Source organism: Vulpes vulpes, chromosome 3 (genome assembly GCF_048418805.1).
Source record: "Vulpes vulpes isolate BD-2025 chromosome 3, VulVul3, whole genome shotgun sequence".
NCBI classification, from domain to species: Eukaryota; Metazoa; Chordata; class Mammalia; order Carnivora; family Canidae; genus Vulpes; species Vulpes vulpes.
The window spans coordinates 138,772,282-138,799,186 of record NC_132782.1 but is presented as its reverse complement, the minus strand read 5'-3'; the positions used below and the strand labels follow the sequence as shown (position 1 = coordinate 138,799,186).

Sequence of the window (26,905 nt, the reverse complement as noted above, 5' to 3'; positions counted from 1 at the left end):
AGGTAAAGTAATAGGTTCCTAAAGAAAGCATGGACACGATGCCACCACTCACGCTGTAAAATGACCATGGAAATGTATTTTTGTAAAGTGTGCTTATGTTGCTCTCTCTTGGTGAAAAAGTAGTACTGTTCAAATTGATTGCCACTGATTTTTTTAGACTTTTTTTAAGGTTTCCTTGTTGAGAGAAACAGTCTATTTTGATACAGCATTTTCAGTGCTATTTGCACAAATTAAAGTGCTAATTGCTAACCTTAGAACAGCTAGAACTACTTTAAATAATTCCAAGTTTCTAAATTGACATGAATTAAAAGCCAGTTAGAGCACACACTCAAACGTTTTCATTTATGGACTCACAGGAAATTTTGCTTTGAAATAAACAAGGTAGCAAAGAGAATGAATAGGAGGGTACTAACTACATGAGAAATGTTTTGTGAGCATTGAAACCTAATTCACTGGAAGAAGGTAAAAATAATTGCAGTCTTGTAAGTGCTCTACTGATTTAACATGTTTGCAGCAACAAACCACAATCCATTTGAAAAGAACGTTTAGTGGATAGACACAAGTAGTGGCAGAAGGTTCAAATGTTTAAAAAAACAACACTTGGGTGATGACCAGTTTTAGAATCAGAACCAGTGGCTTACTGGAACCAAGTGGTACCACCTTGCGAGAGCTGACTGTACTCATACCTTCCCAAATGCGTTTAGTGACATAGTTTTGACAGTTGAAATCTGTCATGGGGCGGAAGTGTTTACACTACAGAAATCAGCAAACACTATAAATTAAGAGTTTTGTTTGTGTGTGTGTGCGAGTGTGTGTTTGTGTGTGTTTGGGGATTTAAACATTTACCAGCATACCACTAGAAATACCAAAATGCGAAAGACCATGCCAAAGAAACCTTTGCCTTTGTGTATTAACAACTGATATCAAATTAGCAAATTTTCCTAATTGCAATGAGTGTGAATACTGAATAAAAGACCTCTCAGAAGTCATTACATGTTCACATTGTGTAAGTGAAGATACTACCAAATTTAGTGTAGTCTCTTGAAATGAAAGGGCATCTTCTCCCCCTCTTTAATCCACCTATAAGTCCAATGATATGTAGCATGTGCTGTCAGAATGGAAACTATTTAAAATGACTATTTCTTCATGTCCTTTCCTCCAAATCAGGAGTCTTTCAGAGAAGCACTCCAATTGTAGTTTTAAACAGATCTCTGCAACAAACAGAGCTGGGTAACCTTTGGGAAATTTTTAATTTATCAAAATGCCACGCTCAACCAAAGTGAGGTGTTTTGTATGCTTTTGTATTTTTAATATGAGACCAAATAAAGTAGATGTTCAATGGCATAAATGAAGACATAAAAGATGCAAACCAAAGTCTATTTGACAGAGACTTGAAAATGATGTTTCATAAGCCAAGGCCTTTGTGTGCTCCCTGGGTTACATTTGTCTTTGGGAAGCAGGACTCAAACCCTTCAGTCTTCCTTTCCTTTGGAAGGCTTACTTGTACATTTAGAGAAATAAACTCAGGAAGCCACTGTTAGGCTGTTTAAACCTCAGAGCAGGGTTTCTCTATACAAGACATGAAAATGGAACTTCTAAAGCATCAGAGTCTTTTGCAGCTCGCATATGTCAAAGGCACTGAAATGAGCTCATCACACATGGCCTAGCAGCCTACGTCTGTATGACGTCCAGCCCACTGTGTGGGGAGGATGATCAAGGAAAGGTTTGATTCATTATGATGCCAGTTCTGCTGACCCCCTGGACCCACTTGAAGATGTTATACCTCAAGGTCACTATTTTATTGAAAATAATCTAATATTAATTAATTAATGATTACATATATATAATGGAAAGAGACTAATTGATACTTCGGCTAAATGGCTCCAACAGTGTCAGTAACAGTGACAGCACAGCTGAACAACTGATAAACAGTAGCAGACATCGAGGGTAAAAAGAGTGCCTTTTAAATTAATCTTTCCATGCACTTCTTCATGAAGAAAACCAACAGCAAAAGCGTATTTTAACCTGAGCCAAAATCAGGAGTTGGACTCAACTGAAAGCAGCAAGACTTGTCTCTTTATCCAAACCTCGGAATGGAAATATATCTAGTGATGTAAGATTGTTTCTAATATTATTGACAGAAGGACAGGAAGATCATCGTATCAGTAACATAGAAAGACAGAGCTATCATGCTGCAAAGAACAATCAATGGGAGAGCAATTTTCAATGTTACAAGTCTTTATAAGTTGAAGATGTATGAGAATCAGTTTTAAATACAACATATCATCAGGATCTATTGTGGAACCATTTAATATAAAGATAGCTTTTTAAAAACTGCACCAAATCAGTAAGGTATTTATTTCATGAAATAAAAACCTGACTTCTGGTACTGTTATTTTGAAGGTGGTTTTTCATAAAAAATGAAAAGAAGACTTCATCTCATAATGTCTTCAGAAGGGCACAAATCAATCTTCATAACCACCCTATGGCTACTATCACTATTATCCCCATTTTTCAGATAAGGAAAATGAGAAACACGGTATTGAGGAACTTACTCAAGAGTAGGCCAGTAGGAAGCAATGGGACTAAGATTCAAATCCTGCAGTTCATCTCCCGAATCCTGCCTCTTAGCTACTATAGTACATACCTCTCGCCATTTGGATTAAAGATCAAACTATAGAAAGTCCAGGAGTCCATTCTGAAGAGAAAGTGTACCTTGAGCTGGTTCGTACCTCTCAACGGTCTACAATATTTAATGTCAATCGTGCTTTCTGTATTACTCATAATACCTGATGCCTAAAAGGGCCACTCCATCTGGGAACCAGAGCTAGGCTGTCACACTACATAGAGGTGTTCTGTGTAACAGCAATGGCATATTTGATACAAGCCCTTACATATACCTCTGTTATTTATCCTTATTAACATTTCATTATAATGATTTGTTTGGATGACTTTTTCCTGTACTAGAATTTGAGCTCATGGAAAGTGAGGATGTTCTCTTATTACTAATTTGTTTCTCTGGTATTTAGCATAGTCCCTGACACAGAGCTGATATTCAATACATGTTTGTCGAAATGAAATTACATGCCATAGCCAAGGTAAGCAGCCTTGAAAGGAACAACTTTAGCCTGCATATTAAATACACATCATTTTTTTACACTAAATTTTTTTCACAACAATGAAAACACGTTTAGATAACTCCTTGATTGCTCTTCTACATTCCTCATACGAAGTAGATGAAAAAATCTAAAGGATTATTCCTCAGAAATGTCCCTTAAATCTGGATTATGGCCATCCCACCAAAGTTCTGGTCCTTGTCCCAGCCTGAATGTACTGGAGTACATTCAGGAAGTAGTGTCCTCCTTCCCTGCCCCCAAGGTCCATTCTCTTCCCTCTCCACAAGGCCAATATAGGCAACATTGTAACATTCAGACCCCATATCTTCTTACTGGATATAAAAAATGCCCCTTGATTCCACTGTGTAAAGGGTAAAATCCAGAATCATAAAGTGGTATCTAAGGATTTTATAACTTGGCCCCAACTTCTCTTCTTCCATCAATACTCCAACCCATGTTTATGTGTGCTGTTTCTCTGTTCCTTGAGTAAGTCAGGCCCTCTCAGCTCTGACATGCCCTGTGTTTGACAGCAACCCTCACCCTCTTTTTATCCCATATGTTGAAACCCTGCTCACATACCAAGACCCAACTCAAATGCTCTCTTGCAACACTGGCCCCAGGACTCCCATACAGCGTATTCATAATTTCTGCTATACTCCTACAGATCTCCATTGCATTAGTATTACCTGGCCGCGAGTGATTATGTATCTTCCCACCCAGAATGTTAGCTCTTTATATCGTAGAGGTCAGTTCAGCAGTGCTTGAAAGATTAAAAATCTTTCATTTATTTTGATTGTTCTGTACACTTCTCGTTTCAGAAGAGGCATGTCTGTGGTAATTCTATAACGTTTATACCTACCATTTTCTAAGAACAAATATGACAGTTCTTCACAGATTGTTCGATTCACCCTTCAATTCACCCTTCAGAGATCTCAATGGTTAGAGGAACTTTTTGGGAATTGAACAACTACATTGGAAGAACTACAAGTTCTTCCAAAACAGACTTGTCATAAGAGGCAGAACAAGGTGGAGAGCAAGGCTAGAAAATGTGTGATGGAAGAACTGAGACCATGGTCCAGAATACCAGAGTGGCTTTAAGAGTCCTTAATCCTAAAATATATCAACGGAATTGTGTTTCTCTGGAGACAGTAGAGAAAGTCATGGGAAAATAAAAACAACAACAAATATTTGAGAAGCCTGTGCCAGCCTCAGAACTCTACATGGAATATTCCATTTCCCTTCAACACTATGGAGAAACTCCTACTTTACCATGAACAAACTGAGGCCCAGAGTCAATTGAAATCCAGGTCATCTGGCATCTGAGGTCACTCTTCATTAGCATCTTACTTTATTGGGAATAACAAAATCTAGGGGTTTGGGTTTTGTTTTGTCTAAAATTCTTGGCTGTGTAAATAACTTACTTTGTGACTTCAAGAGTGAATTTAGTGGGTTCACAAAAAGTTTTTATTGAATGAATGAAGATGATTACCACCTGGTAACAAGTTTCCTAGTCCCATTCTTGCAGAACCTGAAGCCCAATGATATCCCACCAGATTTAGAATCATAAAGTAGAGTCTTCGGATCATCAGTGAGACATTTTTTATATACAATGAGGACATCACAAGATTTTGCTACAGAGACTAATGCTTCCCATTTTCCTTATGACAAAACTCTCATATGTAGACAAAGTTGCTATTATTTTTTGGAAATGAAGACTTTCCCACCCAGCTAGTTCACAGCAGAATCAGGGTTGGAACTCAAATCATCTGCTTCCTATTCCTATGTATTTTCTATTACATAAGAGAAGTAAATAATAAAGTAGATAAAAAATAATAAACTAAGAAAAATAGTAGAGACTCCAGTCTTTGCGAGGAGCTTCATTTCATTTCCCCAAAGCCTTCGGATTACTTGGCAAGGTGCTATGGAGTCTTAGAAATCTGTAATCTCCATTTAATAATTAGTTACCTAAGTCAGATCTGGAAACTGCTGTGGAAATTTCTAGCATGTGCAGGGAGAAGAGAGATCAATATTAGAATATTTCAGGTCTAGAGGTGGGCTTCTTGGGGTTTTCCAGGACATACGTTCTCAGAGATTCTGAGCAGCCAAAGAACTTCAGAGAAGTTGTAACCATTTACCTGCTGCCCAGAGAAATGGGGCACTAGGACTGTGAACCAAATTGGTAAAAAAAAATATATTAATACAAAAGTGCAAATAATAATCCAGAAGTGGATCTACCTTCATTCTTTCCATACACTTATGATAAGAAATCAGTGTTTTAGTTAAAATAATCAAAATGGGCAGCAATTATTATTCTTAAAGTGAGAGCAATGTGGCAATGCTTCACATGGGAAAAGTGGAACTGAATGAGATGAAATGGAGAAACTTAAAAATGGTCAGAAGAAATGAATTCAAAAGCAAATTATAAGTAATCTTTGGCTGAGAAACCTGAGGCTAAAAATATAAAATTAAGCCATTTTCTGAGGAGTCTACTTATTTGTTATTTGTACTAAATGTTTTATGATAAGTCTATTGCTTCAGTTTGGGAAGAATCAAAAACATAATGGAATTAGCTAACATTGCTTATTTTAAAAATCTGTTCAATTTCTTCCCCAAATTTGAGTTTTCTTTTGTACTTTTCACATTATGATGTAGAACATTTACTGGATAAATACCAATTTGAGCTAAAATGATATTAGGTTTTGATGATCTACCTATTTTTAGCCTAAGGACTAAGTGATTTTCTGAACTCACATTTTCATCATTTTAATGAAAATGAAGTAATATGCTGAAATGGTATTTTCTTAGATTGTCTTAAGGTTTACATACTTTAGATTTTTCACATACACTGTGTCATATATTTTCCCCAAAGTCAGATATATTACAAACATGCAGATACATTCTTACTGCTAACAGAATACTACAGGCTTAAAAATGAATTCTATTATGTTCCTTGACCTTTTTAAAGTTATTCATTCTAACTCTAGCAACAGCCCATCTATAATAGAATAGAGTTTGGCTAAGTTTATATAGTTTTGAATTATCCTTGCAAGTTTTTGTCACAACACTGTCAGTTTAGTACTTAATGGGTTTATGTCTGCTTGCACCTGTTTTTGGACAAAATTTGTAATTTGCTCTTTCTTATTGTATGTTTTTATTACTGTATCAAATATTGAAGGCTGGCCTGCTATAAAGATATAAAAATGTGTCATTTCTGTACAACAGTCAAGGCATTACTTAGTAAGTCAAAATTTCAACATCTTTGATAACTATGTAAAATGGTTCAGCTTAGGCCATTATAGTACCATTCAGTATATAACTGTAGATACACTGAATAGTCATATAAATACTACATTTTCAAAAGGGAGATTATTTGGGCAATATTTCACATGGGACAAAACAGGAATAAGTGTGATGAAACTTCTTAAGGCTTCCAAAGTGTCTAACATACTGTAGACATGGGAAAAAATTTGTCTCAGTAAGTTTTGTCTCTCATAAGTAATACAACAAACTTTTAATAAATTCCAGCTTTGAAGGAAATTTATTGTAAACTAACAGAACTTTTTGTTTGTATAAGAAGATACTTTCAAATAGCAAGTGCTTCTAGATATACACAAAACTTTTATCTGCTGATGGACAACAGATTCTCATTAAAGACAAACATATCTTGTTAGATCCAGTAAGTCATTAACATCTTTTCATAAGCAATTGGGCCTCATTCTGGCCACATCCTAAAGCATTTTACATCACTTTGCATATCACTATTATGTTGCAAATGTCTAATATAGCTCATTTTTACTAGTAAGGCAATTTATCTAAGACTATCATTCCTGGGTCAAACCAGCCCTCTTGAACCCTGGTCCAAACATTCCTCTGGAAATGACCAAATTCTCAAATGACATGTGTAAGTAAATTCCTACCCTATATTTGTCAGTGTCCATAATTATATCACCAGTGCATATTTGATGAATGATTAAATAAATACTTTATTTTATTAATAAATGAATTGGTTTAGTTTATTGTTTTTGAGAGTTTGGTCAATAGAAGACTAGTCCTGGGAGATGCATTTCAATTAAAGCTGTCATAGAGAAATTGGTTTAGAAACTGATGTACTTTCTAGTCTCCTGCTAAAGGCTCTCACCAGATTTTAAGATACTAAAGACTCAAGAGATCCTGAAAGAAGAAAAACACAACCAATTTTTCCCCATAATGTTTTATAAATCTACTTGATCTTTGGGACAGGCTTTGTTGTCACCATGTGCTGTACATACATGAATAATCATTGAGATAACTCTCTGCAAATTAAAGATTTGTTATTTTCCTCTGCAAAAGAACTAAGTGTTAATTTTGTTTTAAGGCACTGTATGAAGTTTTCTATACTTGAAATTATTTCATGATGATTTATTTTATAATGTAAAAAGATTTCCAGTCATTTAATTGAATGAAATATATATGTATATGTATCTTACAAATTATGTAATCAAATAGGGAGATATCAAACTACTCACATTGGCTTCATTCTTACTGTCACTGGAAAAAAAAAGTCAAAAATTAACTTTTAAAGCATTCATAGAATATTTTAACCTTATAAAAATAATGACATATTTAAAGATATATATTTTTAAAGTCAATATTAATACCATGTGGTTATCAATTCTAAAAACTAAGGCATGCATGGCATTAATGTTACTATCACATGATAGGATTTTTAACCAATGTAATTGCTTTCCTTAAAGGAAAAATAATCTAACTTCTTTCTATATAATCATCCTAAAGAAAAATGGTATGAATGGCAATGAGTAGGATATGCTTCTTACTGAGGCTTAGTATGGTGTTTTAACGGTGATAAAATTATAAATTCCTATGAAAAATGAACGTCATAACTAAGATGCTGACATAATTCTATTCAGATTAGTAGTGCTATTGTTATAATCAATGATACTAGAGAGATATAAAAGTGTCATTTCTAAATTTTAGGAGGGTCTGCCTTTCAGCTAACTAGGAGAAAAATTGACACCAATTTTGTTTACTCGACCTGACTTTAATAGCAGTAAAAGTTATCCCCATAGTGCTATTACTGTCTGTACAGCAGAAGAAAATTACTGTGAAAACATATTTCATCACCTGAAAGCTTAATTAGAACCAGTCTCCTCTACTACTGAAAAGTGTGTGTGTGTGTGTGTGTGTGTGTGTGTGTGTGTGTGTGTGTGTAAAACAGAAATAACCATTTGATGACATGTTGTGGCTTTCTTATGTTAAACATTTTTTATTATAGTAATTGAAATAACTTCACCATACAGATATCACATGCTGAAGCATGACAATGCAATATTAATTGCACATTGTGTTGACATTTCAAGCATATTTTTTGTAACAACATTTGCATTCATACACAGGTAGTAAACACATGGGGATAATTTGAGTCATGATTCATGGTAGCAAATGTATTCCTTTCAAGCTAATCTTGAAACCCAGAATCTTCAACAAACCTATTAATAGTTGATATTGTAACATGTACAGTAGTAATTTTATGAACCAACCAGCTCAGGACCAAGAACTGCCATTGTTAACCTTTGAAAGAGAAATATCAGGATTATCTGATTACTTTTACAAGGTAAGTCTTCTTACTAATTTAAAAAATATTAGTCTATTGTGTGATGACTTTACCAATAGTTTTCAGGTTAGTAGTGGGGATAAAATAAAAGTTTTATGTAGCCCTTCTTAGATAATACAGCCCCGTTAATACAAAATGTATTACCTGAATGGTTTTCTTTCAATATATCTAGGCCCACTTATGACAAAGCAAAAAAAAATCACCAAAAAAGGGCAGCAATCTCAGAGTGCAATAAGTTTTCATACACCATTTTGGGGTTGCAAGATTGTTACTCGTGGCCATGTATCTTGGTTCAAATGGTCTAGACAATTAATGCTTCTGGTTCTTAAAAATCTCAGCAGACAAACTGAACTTGGTCTAATAACATATTTTATCTAAATTTTATTGTTGCTGAGGTAAAAATACACCACCATAAAATACAAGGAAAACCAGTATTTAAAAGGCAGGATTTATCTTTTCTGGACTTTGTCCATCAAAGGTCAAAACTTCAAGGGACCTTAAAGTGAAGCAGAAGAGGAAGAAGTGACGGAAGGAAAAAAGGAAGAAAGAAAAAGCAGTGTAAGGAATAAAATTTTGATCATAAATATATTTCCAATTTTTTTATTTATTTGTAAATAATATTAGCCCAAAATATTTAGATAACTAATCCAGAACTTGAAAATATAAACTTCTCAATTTAAAAAGAAAAGCCAATTTTAAAAAATCATTAGATCATAGCAACACAACTAACTGAAGTTACACTTTTTATTGCTTAACCCCTAGACCAGGCAAAGTAAGACTCTGAATGTAAATTACCACTACAGAACAGAAAAGGAAGGTATTTTCTGTCACTCTTCTCGAGGTATTTGCAATTTTTTTTTAAAGGAAACACATTTAAGAATGAATCAGTGCTTTGCAGAAACCTAGAAATAATAGAGTCTATGCAACTATTAATTTTTTGGTACATTTGAAAAGGTCAGACATATGTATATTTAGATTTAAAAACAATGTTTACATAGAATGGCTTTGACATGCTAAAGATGAAAGCATTTAGATTAATCTATATTAAAATGTGAAATTTCAAGTTAGATAACAAAATTCTATAATCATATGCTTTCCAAATTAAAAAGAGAATTAGAATGGAGTCCTGAGTCTAGATACCACTATCATCTAGTTGCTTGTAAATATTACACGAAAAGAAAGTTGGGTTATTTTGTTTATCTGAGTTTGGTTCAATTTGGTTTTAGGGAGGAGGAATTAGTAGGCAGTTTTTGTGTATTTAGACCTAATTCAGATACATGAAAAAAATCTGTACAAATCTTTGCATCTGACAGAGGTTATTTCCATATTTGATCCTATTACAACTTCATTTTTACACATAAAAGCTACATGAAATGCTAGTAAAATAAAATTTGTTGCTAGTAAAAATAAACATAATATGAGTCATAATAGTTCCTTCAACAAATTACATAAAGCAAATGGTGACTAATTACAATGCTGGATAATCAAAGTGAAAACAAATCTGCTATCTCATACTATGTTCATAGATGACAATTTAAAATAAAGGTTGCTTTTTATATAATTCTGGGAATCACTGCAATCATATACAGTTCTGGAGAGCATTCCGATCTTAAATTTACAGAATGAGTAGGGATATGTTTTTTTTTACAACAGAAAGAAAATACACTTTCATCTTAAGTAAACCAAATCCAGTATTAAAAACTCCTGGTAATATTAAATAACTTCTGGAGTTTTTCAAATAAAGTTACTTTCTCTCCTGGAAGAGAGAGAGAATCAGACCCGTACTATCATTTATATTGATATGTTTTCACCCTATGAATAAAAAATTTATAATAAAAACTAAGGAATATTTTATACCTCTAAAACATTTCTATGGCCTCTAGAGACTTTCATGGTTTACTACTGTATCTTCTCTTCTTAGTTTCTCATTAGGGAATAAGCACTATAGCAACCATAGTCCACAGCATACCAGGTAGTATATATAAATAATGAGCACATGGCTTTTATTCACAACTTTATCACATCAAACTAGATCGATATAAATATGCAAATGTGAGCAAGAAAATTCTAGTGCTCAAAAAAGCCAGGTCTAAATAGCTAGAGAAATGAAATTTGTTCATTAGTTGAGTAGTTTGACACATTTTAACTTATTTTTAAAAGGTTCTTAAATGTGTGTGTGTGTGTGTGTGTGTGTGTTTTCTAGAGGGAGAGGGTTCACCCCCATGTTCTTTTTTGTCTTAAATAAAAATTTCACTCTTTTATTACTAAAGACAGAAGTCCCAAAGCACCCACTCTAGCATACTAACCATTTTGATTTAAATTAATGCAAGTTAGTGACCAAAAAACTGGGTTGATATCATATACCAGACACTTAAAATTATATCTCATTCATGGACAAATCATGAATTTAAAAGAAAAATTATTAAAAATACTTCATGAAAAGACCTACTTGCTGATCACTCTTACAATGATTTTGAATATCCCAATTTTTGCATTATTTATTCTAAGAAATCTATAAGACATTTAAGAATTCACAAAATGTAGTCACACTCAGAGTTATACTGTAATTTCCTTTATCCTGACATCCTTATCCTCTTTTTTCCCAAAGACAGTAATAAATTCTTCTTCGGGATGCATTTAGCAAGGAAAAGTATCTACTGGAACATGGATGTAGGTAGTCATAAAGAATCAACTAGGGGTAATTTAAGGAAAAACCCATGTTAGCCTATCACAGCCTTAGAATATGGCTTTAAAAGCAAAATATATCTAACTTACAACTTTAGACTGCCAGTTATCCATTTGCGAATTAAACTAGGATAGTTTGCTTCTCAGTTTTCCCACTTTGGGGCCATTTCTTGACTTACTGGAAATAGTTTCTAGGATAATAAAAGGTAAGACATTCCTAAATTTTGCCAATAATTAGCATCTGTGAGAAAATAAGACTGTTGGGAGAAGTGTAAACAAACTTCTAAAAGATGAATATTGCAACTTATAAGGATTTCCATGTCAATGACAGTGCTGTTTATATTTTTATGGGAAACTGAAAGCTCATTGCTTTTGAAACTGTTAGGGAAGTAAACTGCTATGAAATGTATGCATAATAACTTTAGATAGAAAGAAAACTTCATACTCTATTTTGATTTTAGAAAATTCCCAAGGATACACCCATGACTAATAATATCTAGTAATCAGAATATCTTCTGTTTGCAATAATTTATTTTCTATGCTGCAATGTGACACTTTATATTAGATTTTGCAATATAAGTTCGTCTCAACATTAAGAGACTTATAAGTGCGAGACATTATCCCCTAACACCAAAATTAGTCTGAAATGTCAACTCTTCTACTTCTGAAGAACAGAAGAAATTGTATCTGACCATATGTACCCACTGGAGATATGTTTTCCAAATAAAAGTGAGTAGTATGAGATACAAAAATCAGATGGAAAGATTTTGTTATTACCATCATTTTCTGTTCCTCTATGTGACTCCCAATGAAAAGTAGGGGAAAAAAAGCTAGTTTATGCTTTGTTTACTTTTAACCCACTGGATTGTCTTCCATTTTAGATCATTATATGATCTTACCAAAGCCTTACTGAAAATGTACATTATCACAAGCAGCTACATTTCCACATAGAGGAATAAAAATATCGGGAAAATCAGGTTGAGATTTTTATAGTACTCTGCAGTGTGCTATAGTAATGACAAACCCGTTTTATATTTAATCCTATCATCAAGCAACACCAGGTTTCTAGCTTTGTTTTTCATTTTAAATGGCTACTATATATATAAGAGAATTAATAAGGTATTATACTAATAATGCTTTTTTCAAGTCAAAAGATGTATTATCTAGAAAATAATTTAACACTGAAATGGGATCTTCAAGATCAATTCTGTTTTATATACTCTGCAGCAAAAATAACATTTCTAGTAGGAAGGTTTTAATTATAAACCTAGCAAATTCTCAACATTCACATATTTGTGTAAACAGTTTAACATGGTTTATTACATTTCCAGAAATGTTAAGTCTTATATCCAGTTTTCTGTAACTCTTCTTTCATATATTATAATAAATATATATGTGTTATTTGAGTGCACGTGTATATATTTTCAAACATATATGTCATATATACATAAAACAGCACTTAATGGTCACTTTCTTTGCATGTTTAAATTGGAGGGGAAAAATGAATTGGTATTATGCATAATCCATGGCAATCTTCCTTTCTGTTTCACAAATGGCCATATCGGGATGTAAACAAAACATTGGAGCGAGTCATTCCAGGTGAACTGTATTTCAAGGTGTAAGTTGGTGTTCTCATGAAGAATTGTGTACTTCCTGGTAATAACCTACAAATAACAGTTAAAAAATTATACTTTACAGACAAGTTAGTATTAACATCTCTCACTAAAGCACTGTGATTAATAATTTACATATGCTATGTGAAAAACAATACTATGACAACAATGCATTCTACATTAAAAAAAAGTTTTCTCCCAGACTGAGGTTGGGAGGTGGGAGATGGTCATAAAAGCCTCACCAAAAAAGCTTAAAAAACAGATGCAACATATGATCTTAGTATCCTAAGACATTCCATAAAAAGCCATTATACTCATGTGCTAGGAAATTATTTCCACAGTTCATGTTAATTTGAAATTCATCATTAATCTCTATAAATATGTAAAATCAGTCAAATATTTCTGAAAAACATGTGATATGAGAATTTGGCTAGCAACATTACCAATAACTGCTTGTTTCAAGGATGTTGGAACCATTAATTATATTAATATTTCGTCAATGTATTATGACTATAGGTAATCTAAGAGAAAAAGTTAAAGACTAAAATTCATAATTGCAAAAATTCATATTCCTAGGCTACATGGTTCTTATGATAACAGAACATCAGAAATAATTGTGATTATAGGTAACCTGCAATACTTGCAGCCAAAGGTATTTCAGAATACATGAATTTTCCTGATTTTAGAATGCTATAGTGTATATACTATATATAGTATAGTATCTCCATTGGGGCCTTAGGGCAGCATTCATACCACTAAGATAGCTATAGAGAAATGTATGAATACTCACAATAAACAAGATGAAAACAATAAATAACTTCATGTCAATTCAGGTCAAGTCAGATTTATCAATAAAAAGGTTACTCTTTCTTCCTTTTTAGTTTTCAGACATTGAGAGCAAGGAATTCTAAATAAGAATGTGCACCTGTATAATTGTCTCTCTCTGGAAAAACTTTGATTAGCATTAGGCTACTCCAATCTATATATCTAGAGAAAAATGAAAATCCACAAAGGAAATTCATATGAGCAAATAAACATTACTATTAAAAGTATAAATCTTGGTAAAGACTAGAAGGACATGCTATAGAGTCAGGACAAAGACATGTATAAGGAATTTCCAAAATCAGAAGTAGCAATTGAAGGAGATTTGAAATTTTTGAAAAAATAAACAATGGTAGAGCACCAACTCACTTATTTTTTTCACTTGACATTAGAATTTTCCAGTAGCAGTATCATATTCCATAGAAACTGAGGCCCAAGAGTACTATTAGCTACCTATTTTACATTAAGTAATGTTAACTGCTATGCTTCCATGCCAATGGAAAGTTACATTTATAGTTGTGTTATATGAATTTTGTAGAAAAATAGGAATTCATTATGATTGAGCTGCATACAGTATTCAGATTAAAATGGAAGAATTCTGTATAATATCCATAAACATCATTTTATCATGAATTATCTAATAATATCTTCTAAATCTATTACCTAGTATCACAAACTATAAATAATTGCTCAAATCATTAAGTTAATAGAGCAGTAAAATAATACACAACAAACCAAATTAGATCAAAATTGCACAATGGGTGATGAATAATGAAACCATTGATTTCTCACATCACAGATTATATAAATTATTTTCTTAATATCACTTGGGTAATTTATATGGATTAATTATTATGTCAAGAGCTAGTGGAGTCATGATGAGTAATATGATATCTTCTGTCATGAAAAGGCTCCCTTCCTATCTAAGGCAAAGGTGCAAAGGAAAATAAAGTGTTTGATCAAAATTCGCTACTTTGTATTAGTTGAGAGTTACTCTATCTTCTATTGAAAATGCATTCTAAAAAAAAAAAAAGAAGAAAATGCATTTTGATTATATCAATAACTCTTAGACAATAACATCTACCAACTTTTTTTTTAAGATTTTATTTATTCATTCATGAGAGACACACAGAGAGAGGCAGAGACACAGGCAGAGGGAGAAGAAGCAGGCTCCATGCAGGGAGCCTGACGTGGGACTCGATCCCAAGACTCCAGGATCACGCCCTGGGTGGAAGGCAGACGCTCAACCGCTGAGCCATCCAGGCGTTCCTATCAACTTCTTTTTGAAGAATATCCAAGCAATAGTTACTACTGACATTATAATAACATTCACATATCCTTTTGAGTTAAAGAGCTCCAGTTCACAGAGGAAAAATAAAAGCACAAAGTCCAGGCTTACAGCTAAGCTATACTATTTTATTTAACACTATGTAATACTTAAATAGTATTTTCAATGTGCTCAGCACTATTCTAATAGCTTTACAAATATTAACTCATTTACTTCTCATAACAATTCTATACAGTAGATATTATTGTTTGCTTCATTTTATAGATGAACACGCTGAAGCATACAGGGGTCAAACGTGTTGCCCAGAGTTACATAGCAAGTAAATGGCAGAACTCGGACTCAAACCCATGTGCGCCAACTCCAGAATCAGTGCTCCTAGCAACTATACTAGCCTGTTATTCTCTGTATGAATCTCAATTTTAAAACTAATGGATACAATGATTATACTCATTTTATCAAAACTACAAAGTATAAAATAACCTAGAAAGTAGAAAAGGATTATATATCCACAATAGAAGCAGAAAAAGCTCAAATGAAACTTTTATAAGAAAAAAAGTTCAGTATGAACTAAAAAAAGCAGATGAAATCACATTGGAAGAAACACTTTCTTTCCCTAAAGCAAGTGCTGTGGGATGTTTTAAAGCCTTACAGGGAAACACAATGGATTATTTGCCTTAATATCTCCATTAATATCTCTTGGGAGATCCCACACTAGCTGAACATCAAAGATTATTTTTGAAATGTTCTTTGCAATGAAATTAAATAGTACAATTTGATTGTTTTTAGCAAGAAGAATATCTCTGGGAAGTACATTTATAGACTGTACATATATCTAAAGGGTTTGTGTTAAAGCACCAAAAAATGTGAAAGTTTACAGCTTTAACTTTATTCTAGCTTACTCTTGATGTACAAAACTAGCTAACTTGTAGATACCAAGGAGAAATACCTCAGACTACCCTATGTGCTTCATAAATGTATCCTCACTCCCTCATCATTGAGGCTTAGGTGTGCACAATTTCACATATCCATCACATAAACATAAAACTTGCATTTGTCTAATTCCTACTTAATGTAGAATTGGTCTGTCATGTACCAACTTATTGTTGACCACGGAGGATCTCTAGAACATGAGCATTTCAAGACTGGTAGGAAATTAACCTTGAAAACTTAAGCTACACCCACCTTCTGAGATTTTCCTGGAGTAAGATAGGACCCCTGTTCCCCCCAAAATAAACTCAGCTTCCTGGTTTGGAGAACAAAGGTAAATAAAATTCATCACAATATTTATCCTATGTTTTAAATTTTTTTCTACTGTGGTATAATATATATAACATGAAACTTACTAGTTTTATCATTTTAAAGTGTATAATTCAGTGCAGTAAGCACATTTACAATGCTGTGTAGCCATCACCACAATCTCATTCAGAACTTTTTCATCCCAAACAGAACTCCTTGCCCACTGAACACTAAATCCCAATTTCCTCCCCATCATTCCCTGGTAATCTCTATTCTACTTTCTGTCTCTATGAATTTGTCCACTCTAGGTCCCTCGTATATAGTAGAATCACCATATTTGTCCTTTTGTGTCTGGCTTATTTAATTAGCATGCTTTCAAGGTTCATCCATGTTGTAGCATGTGTCAGAATTTTATTCTTTTATATAGACTGAATAATATTCCATTGTATGTCTATATCACGTTGCATTTATCCATTCATCTGTTGGTAGACACCTGAGTTGTTTCCACCTTTTTGCTATTGTGAATAATGTTGCTATAAACATCGTTGTACAAGCATCTGTTCAAGTCCTATTTTCAATTCTTTTGGGAATGCACCCAGGAGTGAAACTGCTGGGTCATATGGCAATTCTATATTTAACCTTTTGAAGAGCTACCCAACCTGTTTTCCATAGAAGCCACATCATTACACATTCTGAGACAGCAATGCATGAGATTCCAACTTCCCAATATCTTCCCTGACACTTATTTTGTATTTTGGGGATAATGGCCATCCTACTGAGTGTGGATTGTCCCATTGTTTTAACTTTGATTTGGGCCACAGATTAGAGGGAAGCTCTAATTTCAAGTTCCACCTCTGCCATAGCTAGTAATGTGGATTTGGAGAAGCCATTTAATTAATCTCTTCAGGCTTCAGTTTCCAGTTTTCTCGTCTGTGAGAAGAGTCCAGTAGTTCCTGCCATGCCTGGCTTACAGAGCATAGAGCTGATGAAACAGTGCACATGGGTGAGTATTATTTATGTGTTAGGAACATCAGCCTCATGAAGCAAGACCATCTCTGTTCTGAGACAGATGTTTCAAGCTAACTTAGCCTAGGGCCATAATAGTACCATGCATTTAACTCAATTGTAAAGTATAGTACACATTTGAAAGTGCATAAAGCATAAAATGTCCAGCTTAATGAATATTATAAAGTGATTACCTATATAACTGCTACCCAGGTTAAGTAACTGAATATTCCTAGCGACTTTATTCATGCCTTACAGCATCCTCCCTTCTTCCCAGTATCTTCTCCTTTTCTTTATAAAGTGTTTGGCTTTTTTCTTAGAAGTTTTTGCAGTTCTTAATGATCCAAGAATCTTATATAGGTTATATGGATTGCAAATACCTTCTTTCCTTTACTGGCTTGCTTTTTCACCCTCCTAGCAGGGTCTTCTAACGAATATATATTCTTAATTTTAATGTAGTAAAAAAATCACCTTTCACTTAATGATCTGTACTTTTTGGTCCTACTTTTTGTAATCTTTGCATACCTCAAAGTCATGAAAATATTCCCCTGCATTATCTTTAGTAATCTTTGGTTTTGCCTTTCACATCTGTGTAGTCAATTCATTGGAGATGATTTTTGCATACGGTGTGGGCAAAGTCAAGTTTCTATTTTTATTATTATTTAGAAACCCAATTGTCTCAGCATCATGTTTTAAAACAAATTTCTTTTTCTCATTTGTCATAAATCAAATGTACCTCCTTTTCTCATAAATCAGATCTTTATATATGCCTGGGTCTACTTATGACTTTTTTGATTTCATTGGTCTATTTGTCCTTTTGCATGGTCTTAAATTGCTTTAACTTATTAGTCTTAGTATACTATAGTTAATAAATCCTACCGTTTTATTTTTCTATTTCAAGAGTATCTTATCTATTCTTGGCCCTTTGCTTTTCTGTATAAATGTTAGAACAGGGGCAGCCTGGGTGGCTCAGCGGTTTAGCCCAGGGCAGTGATCCTGGAGTCCTGGGATCAAGTCCCACATCGGGCTCCCTGCATGAAGCCTGCTTCTCCCTCTGCCTGTCTGTCTCTTTCTCTCTCTGTGTGTGTCTCTCATGAATAAATAAATAAAATTAAATTTAAAAAAATGTTAGAACACTTTGGTCAGATACTGTGCCATCCCCCCAAAAAATTTTGTTGGGATTTATGTTATGATTATACTGACTTTAAAGATGTTCAGAACTATTTAAGAACTGACCTTTGATGATATTGATCCAATGGCAAATATGGTATATCTTCTCATTTTATACATTTTCCTACATAAAAGTTTTGCACATTTCTATTACATTTACTATTAGGTATTAACTATTCTTTGATGCTACTAAAAATATAATACCTAGAATTTCATATTCTAGCTGTTTGCTGTTGATATAGGAAAAATATAAGTTATGTTCTTATCTTGACCTTGATTTCATTAAACTTGTTAAATTTAATAATTTATCAATAAATTTATTTAAATTTCTATGAACACAATCATATCCATTAATAGTTTCAGTTTAGTGCCTTTTACTTCTTTTGCTTGCCTCATTGAACCAGCTAGGACCTCTAGTATAATGTTAAATAGAAATGGTAATGAATCAATCTTGTCTTGTTCTTCATCTCAGAAGGAAAGCCTTCAGCATTTCATCATTGGGTATGTTTGTTATAGGTTTTGTGTAGTTATTCTTTATTAGATTAAGGAATTTCTCTCGTTTGTAGCTTGCTAAACATTTTTAAAAACATAAATATATATTGAATTCTATCAAGTGATTTATCTGTATCTTATAAAATGATCTTTTATCCTATTAAAATCACATTGATCACTGTTTAATGTTATTGCACCCTTAAATTGATGCAATAAACAGAAGATGGATACATTATCCAATTTAAAGTTGCTGGGTTCATTTTGCTGATATTTTATATTATTTTATTTTTTAAAGATTTTAAAGATTTTATTTTTTTATATTTTAAAGATTTTATTTATTTATTCACAAGAGACAGAGAGAGAGAGAGAGAGAGAGAGGCAGAGACATAAGCAGAGGGAGGCTCATAAAGGGAGCCCAATGTGGGACTCTATGCCAGGACACCAGGATCACACCCTGAGCCAAAGGTAGATGCTCAACTACTGAGCCACCCAGGTGCCCCAATTTTGCTGATATTTTATTTAAGACTTTTGCATATATGTTCAGGAGTAACACTGAACTCTCTCTATCCTTTGACATAATGTCCTGGTTAGGTTTTAGTATCAAAGGTATGGTAGCTTCATAAAACAAATTAGAGAATGTCCCCTCCTTTTCTGTTCTCTGGATGAGTTTAATTGAATTGGATAGTGAAGACCTATGAATCTAAAATTATCTTTGTGAGAGGGTTTTTAATTACTGATTCAATTTCTTCAATAGTTAAGACTATTTAGTATTTCCTATATAGGACTTTCTAACAGAAAGTTGTGCCATTTTTGGTAATATGTGCTTTTCCAAGAATTTGTTAATCTAAATTATCAAATTTATCAGCATGAAATTGTTCATATTTTCTTATAAAATTTTCATTGTTTGTAGGATCTGTAGTAATGTCCCTATTTTTCTTCTTGATGTTAACTATTTCCTTCTTTCATATTCTTGATCAGTCCCACCCATGGTTTATCAATTTTATTTGTTTTTTCAAAACAACATATTATTTCACTATATCATTAATTTCTGCTTTCATTTTTATTTCCTTTCTCTGTATTCTATTTTAATGTCATTTTATCACTTTTTTAAATGATTGTTGATATCATTTAATTTTTGCCTTTCCTCTTGCCTAATATGTTCATGTAAGTCTATAAATATGCCTATAATAATGATTTGTCTATATACTACAGTTTTTTGTTTGTAAAATTTGTGTTATCCAGTTCAAAATATTTTCTTAAGTCCATTATGATTTCTTTGATCCATGGGTTAAAAGTATTTTTTTTATCTTTCCAAAGTATGGATATTCTGATTCTAGCTTTTGCTTTTGTTTCTAGCTAAATGGAATGGGATCAGAACAAACAAACAAACAAAAAAAACCAAAAAACAAACAAACAAACAAAAAAACCTTGTATGATTTAAGTAACAAAAAAACCTTGTATGATTTAAGTCTTCTGAAATTTGTGGAAATGTGTTTTATTATTCTACTATATGACTGGCGTATAAAAGTTCCTGGTGTGCTTGGTGTTTTATATTCTGATATTATTGGATTCATTTCTTTATTTGACAGGTCTATTATGTTTTTAAAATGTTCTGTATCTTTAATTTTTTAAAAAATGCATATATATCAAAATCTGCATCTATGATTATAGATTTGTCTGTTTTTCCTTGTAATTCTGTTAACTTTTGCCTTACAAAACATTGGGAACACAGTTACTCCTTGGAATCTAGGATGTTCACCAACATCCCCATCTTTGTCAGGCCTTGAACTTCTACTTTTTCCCTCAGGTCCATGAGTCTATCAGAAGTACAACAAGCACTCAAGTAAATACTTGATTAACTCATCAATGTCTTCAAGCAAAGGTTTCGGTATTTCATCCAGCTTTTCTAGTTGTCACTAAAGGGAGGATTTGTCCAAAAACCTAGTGCTCTATTACCAAAGGCAGAAGTTTGAATTCTGAAGTTTTTAAAAATGTTTTTAGCCATGAAACCCCTTGAGAAATGAGCTTTTGTGGAAGTTCAGTACATGAAATACAGAAACACAGAGATGTTGAAGATGAAGAATGTTTGGAGGGACACCCGGGTGGCTCAGTGGTTGAGCATCTGCCTTCGGCTCAGGGTGTGATCCCGGGGTCCTGGGATCAAGTTCTGCATCAGGCTCCTCACAGGGAGCCTGCTTCTCCCTCTCCTTATGTCTCTGCCTCTCTCTCTGTGTCTCTCAAGAATAAATAAATAAAATCTTTAAAAAAAAAAGTGTTTTGAGTTCCCAAAGCTTTCCAAGTACCCAAAGCTTTCCAAGTAAAGTATCAAGCTGGTCCCAAGAACTCTAGTATCCTGGAGATATATATATATATATATATATATCCATCCATCAGGGTTTATATATCAGTTCTATTTGCTTAGTTATGAGTCTGCCTCTGAAGAATGGCTTTCCACTTGGTGTGCCTATTAAGTTATTATTATTTTTCTAAGACTGTAAGATTCAAGGCTACTCTCTTTCATGGAATGGGTGGCATGTACACTTTAAAGCCTCTGAAGAAAGATCACGCAGATCTTTGGTCAAGATAAACGTGGTCCATAAACTTGATTGGTGTTATCTCTATTTTCTTCGCTTAATTTTATAGATAAATTACCTAAATATATATCTCCTCATAAAATACTTAGGTATACCTCATACATCATTTATATTAGGCATACATATTAATTTTGTAAATAGTAATTTATGCTTTACTAGGTATACTTCATAAGTGAAATTTATCTATTAATAAATATCAAATTAAGTGACTTCTACATTTAAGTAAAAAGCTATAGGTTCCTAATTGATGAGGTTAAAGAAGATATGGCCAGTTTTCACATGTTTTTAAATTAATGTGACATTGACTCAGATTTTAATTGCTAAGTATTATGAGGACATATTTATTTCTCTCTCTTCCTTGTGTTTCCAAGTAGAAGAATTTCCACCAAATTTCTGGCCTTTTATCAGAAGTGAGTTATCTGATTTTCAGCTTTAAAATAAGGAACCAGGTATGCTTGGCTAAGTTCCTTTCTCCATGGATCAGTCTATCTGCAGAAAGGATGCATTCTTACTTGCTCACTAGCCAACACTAACAGAATTAGACTTTATGGGGTAGTGTTAGTGGAAAGTTTGGGTTGATCTAGCTCTGCGCATTTAATTCTAGAATTCAATTTTAGAGAACTCACTTGGCTCAAATCTACACCATGTCCCTCAATATAGCTTTATGCAGAAATGAAGCTACATTCTCATGATCATCTGATTCCTACATTTCTCTCTCAAATGGATCTGAACTTGGGCAGGAATACAGGGTGTGTTTTACTAAACTCTCTTTCCCTCAAAATGCTTATAATCACCATACTGGGGTTATACTGAGCATTTATCAGAAGTCCAGAACTCAAGATTCCAGAGAAGGAATATCTCTTCTGACCACTAGAAGGGAAAGAAAATAAAAAAGCCTAACATAATTGTAAGGTGTGACTTCCTTCTCCAGAGTAACTTCATTCTATTTTGCCTGCCTACCAAAATTATAAGAGCCCTCGATAGAAAATGTGTTATAAAATCTATAATTATAAGAGTGATATTAAAGAGTTTGAAACCAGGACGCCTGGGTGGCTCGGTGGTTAAGCACCTGCCTTTGGCTCAGGACGTGATCCTGGAGTCCTGAGATCGAGTCCCACATCAGGCTCCCTGAGTGGAGCCTGCTTCTCCCTCTGCCTATGTCTCTGCCTCTCTCTGAGTCTCATGAATAGATAAATAAGATTAAAAAAAAAATTTTAAAGAGTTTGAAACCACCCTTCCTAGACTGAAACTTAAGATTTTCCTGATCATGTTCCCAGAGTATCACTCCTTAAAATGAAGCCTCTTCATTTATATTTGTAATATCTTAATGACCATCATTCTTTTAAATATGAAAATATTAATGGCTAGCTTTACCACTACCATTGTTGTAATCACTCAGCTTCTATTTGCAGGGGAAGAGTTAAAATAGGTTAAAGGTACGACAACAGTATAATGTCAGAATCAAGATTAAAAATTAAAAGATTTAAATTAAGATTTAAATTAAAGATTAAAAAGACAAAGATTAAAAAATGCATCTTTCAAATAATTTTTGTGAAATATATTCCAAGCAATTCTGCTGTTGCTGGTCAGTTTTGTAGCAAGTTAGCTTTATTAATATACTCCCTGGGATCTTTTAATAAATACATAAATTTCTAGGTGTTTCAAAACCCAATCCCAGTTATGGTGGTTCTTTTTCCTCATTTCCTATTCAACTGTTAGTTGAATGCTATCGTTATTTGACTATCACTTAGTGTTTCAAAGTCATGGTTTATTCTCTTCTATCCTAAGTAGTACTGCAGCTTATACATACTAAAAATAAAGCCACATGTTCATCTTTAATTCTAATGGGCACTATGACCGTACAGAGAAATGCTAAAATGTACTACTTTTTCACTCTGTGTATTTTTGCAGCTTAAAAACAATACTATTGGGCAGCCCGGGTGGCTCAGCGGTTTAGCGCCATGCCCAGGGCATGATCCTGGAGACCTGGGATCAAGTCCCAAGGCAGGCTCCCTGCTTGGAGCCTGCTTTTCCCTCTGTCTGTGTCTCTGCCTCTCTATCTCTCTGTGTCTCTCATGAATAAATAAATAAATAAAAACAATACTATTTTTCATGATTTGGAAAACTATCTACTTTAACTGGACAGTATTTATTAAATTCAATTTTTAAATGAAGCTTAACAAAATTCACCTCCCATAGATGTGGGTCATGATGAAAGGAGTAAAAATTAAACTAAAGGCATCCTCTCAACTTATCAGGCTGAAGGATAAATTTGAAATCTCCATATTAGGGGAAAAAAAAGTCAAGTTTATGACCATTTTTGGATGCTTTTACTTCGCTTTTGAATGCAAAAGTATATAAACCAAATAATCCCATTTCCAAATAGGTTATTTCTGTCACCTTCATGTTTGTGGTTCTTGTCCTTGTTTGTTGCTTTAAAGGTAAAGATTGTGCAAATTAAGTCTTTTGTAGAGAACAGCACATATGAATTTTCAGTCTTTAGCTTTTTCTCTAGCTATATAAAAAAAGAGAGAGAGACTTTCGATTTCAATCCTCACTGTGGCATTACTTTATATAAAACTCACAGGGTGTAGAAATGTAAACAAGTACCTGGAATTACCCCAATCAGTACCAATGCCTGAGAGTGATCCTCTTGAGTCAGTTGCATATTTGTAAACCACTAGCAGGCACTGTTTACAAAGTTCAACCAGGCGCTGGCAACATTGGAGCTGCAAAGGAGTCACCACCTCCGGGCTTTTACTGAAAATACTCTCCCAAGAGGATCTGTTGGCATGGAAACAGACATGACCTCATGTGGCTGTTAAAATGACAACCAGTTTTATCACTTACCTAGCAACAAACCAATAAGGAAAAGTAGAAATGGCCTCAGACATTTGAAGTGACTGCAGATGGTTGAAAGGTATAAAGCAAATATATATTTGAAAATTAATCTTTATATTAAAAACCACAACACAGAACTCATATGCTGTTTGTCTTTAAAGACTTTACTGATGCCAACTGGCGTTGCTATCAGGATGGCTTCCCAACACCTCCTAAAAAATTGAATTACTCTATATTAAAGTATATGTAAAATACTGAGCTTATTTCTCAAAAGTTAGGCATCTTAAACCTTCAGGTTTTCTTAAACCTTTCAGGTTTTCTAAAGCTATCTTTACCTTTACATTAATAATGATCCCACAAAAGAATTTAAAATTTGCTGCAATTTCATTTGCGGCCTCTCTGTACTAGGAGAATTTAAGTTCATCCTTTGATTATGATCACTCCTCTCAAAACACTTTGAGATGTAATGACATCCATGATATAGAGCATAGGTTCTGTATTCTAGAAGTAATGTTGTCTCAGTGAGTACCACCTGACTATAATCACAAAGAGAGTGTCCCTCCTTACATGCATTCAGCTTATACCAAAGCAGGTAGTGGTACACACTTTCTTGGTAAACTTCAAGTGTATGTGTGTGTGTGCTTGTGTGTGCATGCATGTGTACAGGTACACAAATACATATAAATGTTCTTACAATTCCTAAATTTACCATAATGATCCAAATCAGGAAACACCTCACCATCCCCCACCACTAGAAAGAGAGAGAGAGAGAGACAAAGAGAGAGAGAGAGAGAAACTTACTTATTTCCTTAGTGTAAATGAAACTTTTCAAGTCTCAAGGGGAAAGTTTCATTTCAGATTTGGTAATGATTCAAGTCTCATTTTACATAAACCAGTTCACTTAACCCTCAGAAAAAGGAAAGAGTAGATTTTCAGAAAGAAAAAAATATTAAGCAAAATATTTTTCTGAAGAAATGTACTTCCCAATGGGAAATTCAAAGACTCCATTTTCAATCTTCTGTGGATATTTGATATCTTTGGAACTTTTTTAAATGCTTTAGAAACTCAGAAAGGTATTTTTTAGTAGAAAGGCTACTGTTTATTTTTTCAGGAGAAACGTGGTCCTAAAAAGATAGCATGTCATCTGTGAATGACAGGTTTTCTTAAAAGGAATAAGATTCAAATGAGTAGACTGAAAGAAATAAATTTTCTTTCATATTCTGAGATGTTCAGGACTAAATACAATACTATTTTTATTATTTTTAAAAAGTTATTTTCATTCAAGAAAATGGTAGCTAAATTAACTCTAAAAATAAATTTTAATTTATTACTAAATATAAGAAAAACTGGATATAATACATATATGTTTGCATATGTCCATATATACCTATACATGTGTAGGTAACCTAATTTGATCATGAAAGATGTTGGAGAATACCAATTAATTAGAGAATGTGTTTATAATTAATATGTCCTAATTTCAAAGCCCTACATGTTAGGCCCAGAGAAATGAAATTTCACATAAATACAAATACATACAGAAAAACATCCTATGTTATGACTGTCTGCTTAGCACTTTACTCTCCACTGAAATTTTGAGCATTGCTACATCCTCTCCTCTCAATTTGGATATCTTTTTATTTTGATCCTTTGAAGCCACTTGATTAGATCCACTATCAAGTTACACACATCATGGTAATTTTTCTTTTCCTGATTTGGAGTATAGGGTTAAGAAAAGAACAAATAAAATGGAAGAAAGATAAAAGAGCTTCTTCTATTACACTCTAATTTGATGTAACATTTTGAATTCTATGTAAGTTATAATACGACCAGCTTGGCTTCTCATTCTCTCATTCTTCCTTAAATATTTAAAATAAACATAGGGGGGCACGTGGGTGGCTCAGTCAGTTAAGCGTCTGCCTTTGGTTAAGGTCATAACCTTGGGGTCCTGGGATCAAGCCCCACATCAGAGTCTCTGCTCAGCAGAGAATCCTTTTCTCCCTCTCCTCTCCCCACTTATGCTGTCTCTCGCTCGCTCTCATATAAAATATTTTTTAAAAATTAAAAAAAAATTAAAATAAACATACGGACCAAAGTCTTTTACTAGTTTTTGGAGTTTATGTTCACCACCACTGGCTAAAGACCACATTCTACTCTATTAAGTCATATTTAAGTATCAACATACCAGAACTACTTATAAAGAAAAGAAAATGAATGGACTTGCTTCATTTGGTACTAGGTTAAATTTTTCTGCACAAAGAAAACCTATCTCTCAAACTGAGTATATTAGAACTATGTCCCCCACCTCCTATCCACCACCTCTGCCATAGCTGAGTAAATGTGCAATGCCTCTATAACACCATAGTATCTCAATTTCTAATACTAACACAACCATTTTTAAGAAGGTGAAAGGATGTAGAAATAATTTATAA

The 26,905-nt window shown here is 33.4% G+C and overlaps 1 protein-coding gene across 2 annotated transcripts in view; it reads right to left on the bottom strand.

Annotated features, from left to right (window-relative positions):
• Nucleotides 1-8,355: 8,355 nt before the first annotated feature.
• Nucleotides 8,356-26,905, bottom strand: part of TTLL7 (tubulin tyrosine ligase like 7) — a 142,793-nt gene continuing 124,243 nt past the window's right edge. The window contains exons 20-21 of one of the 2 annotated variants that reach the window (XM_072754734.1): nt 24,243-24,416; nt 8,356-13,076 (exon numbers count right to left, since the gene is read on the bottom strand). In XM_072754734.1, the coding sequence (XP_072610835.1) occupies nt 12,959-13,076; nt 24,243-24,416 (292 nt within the window). In that variant the 3' untranslated portion in view covers nt 8,356-12,958. The remainder of the gene's footprint in view (nt 13,077-24,242; nt 24,417-26,905) is intronic. The other variant, XM_072754735.1, reaches the window with a different exon arrangement.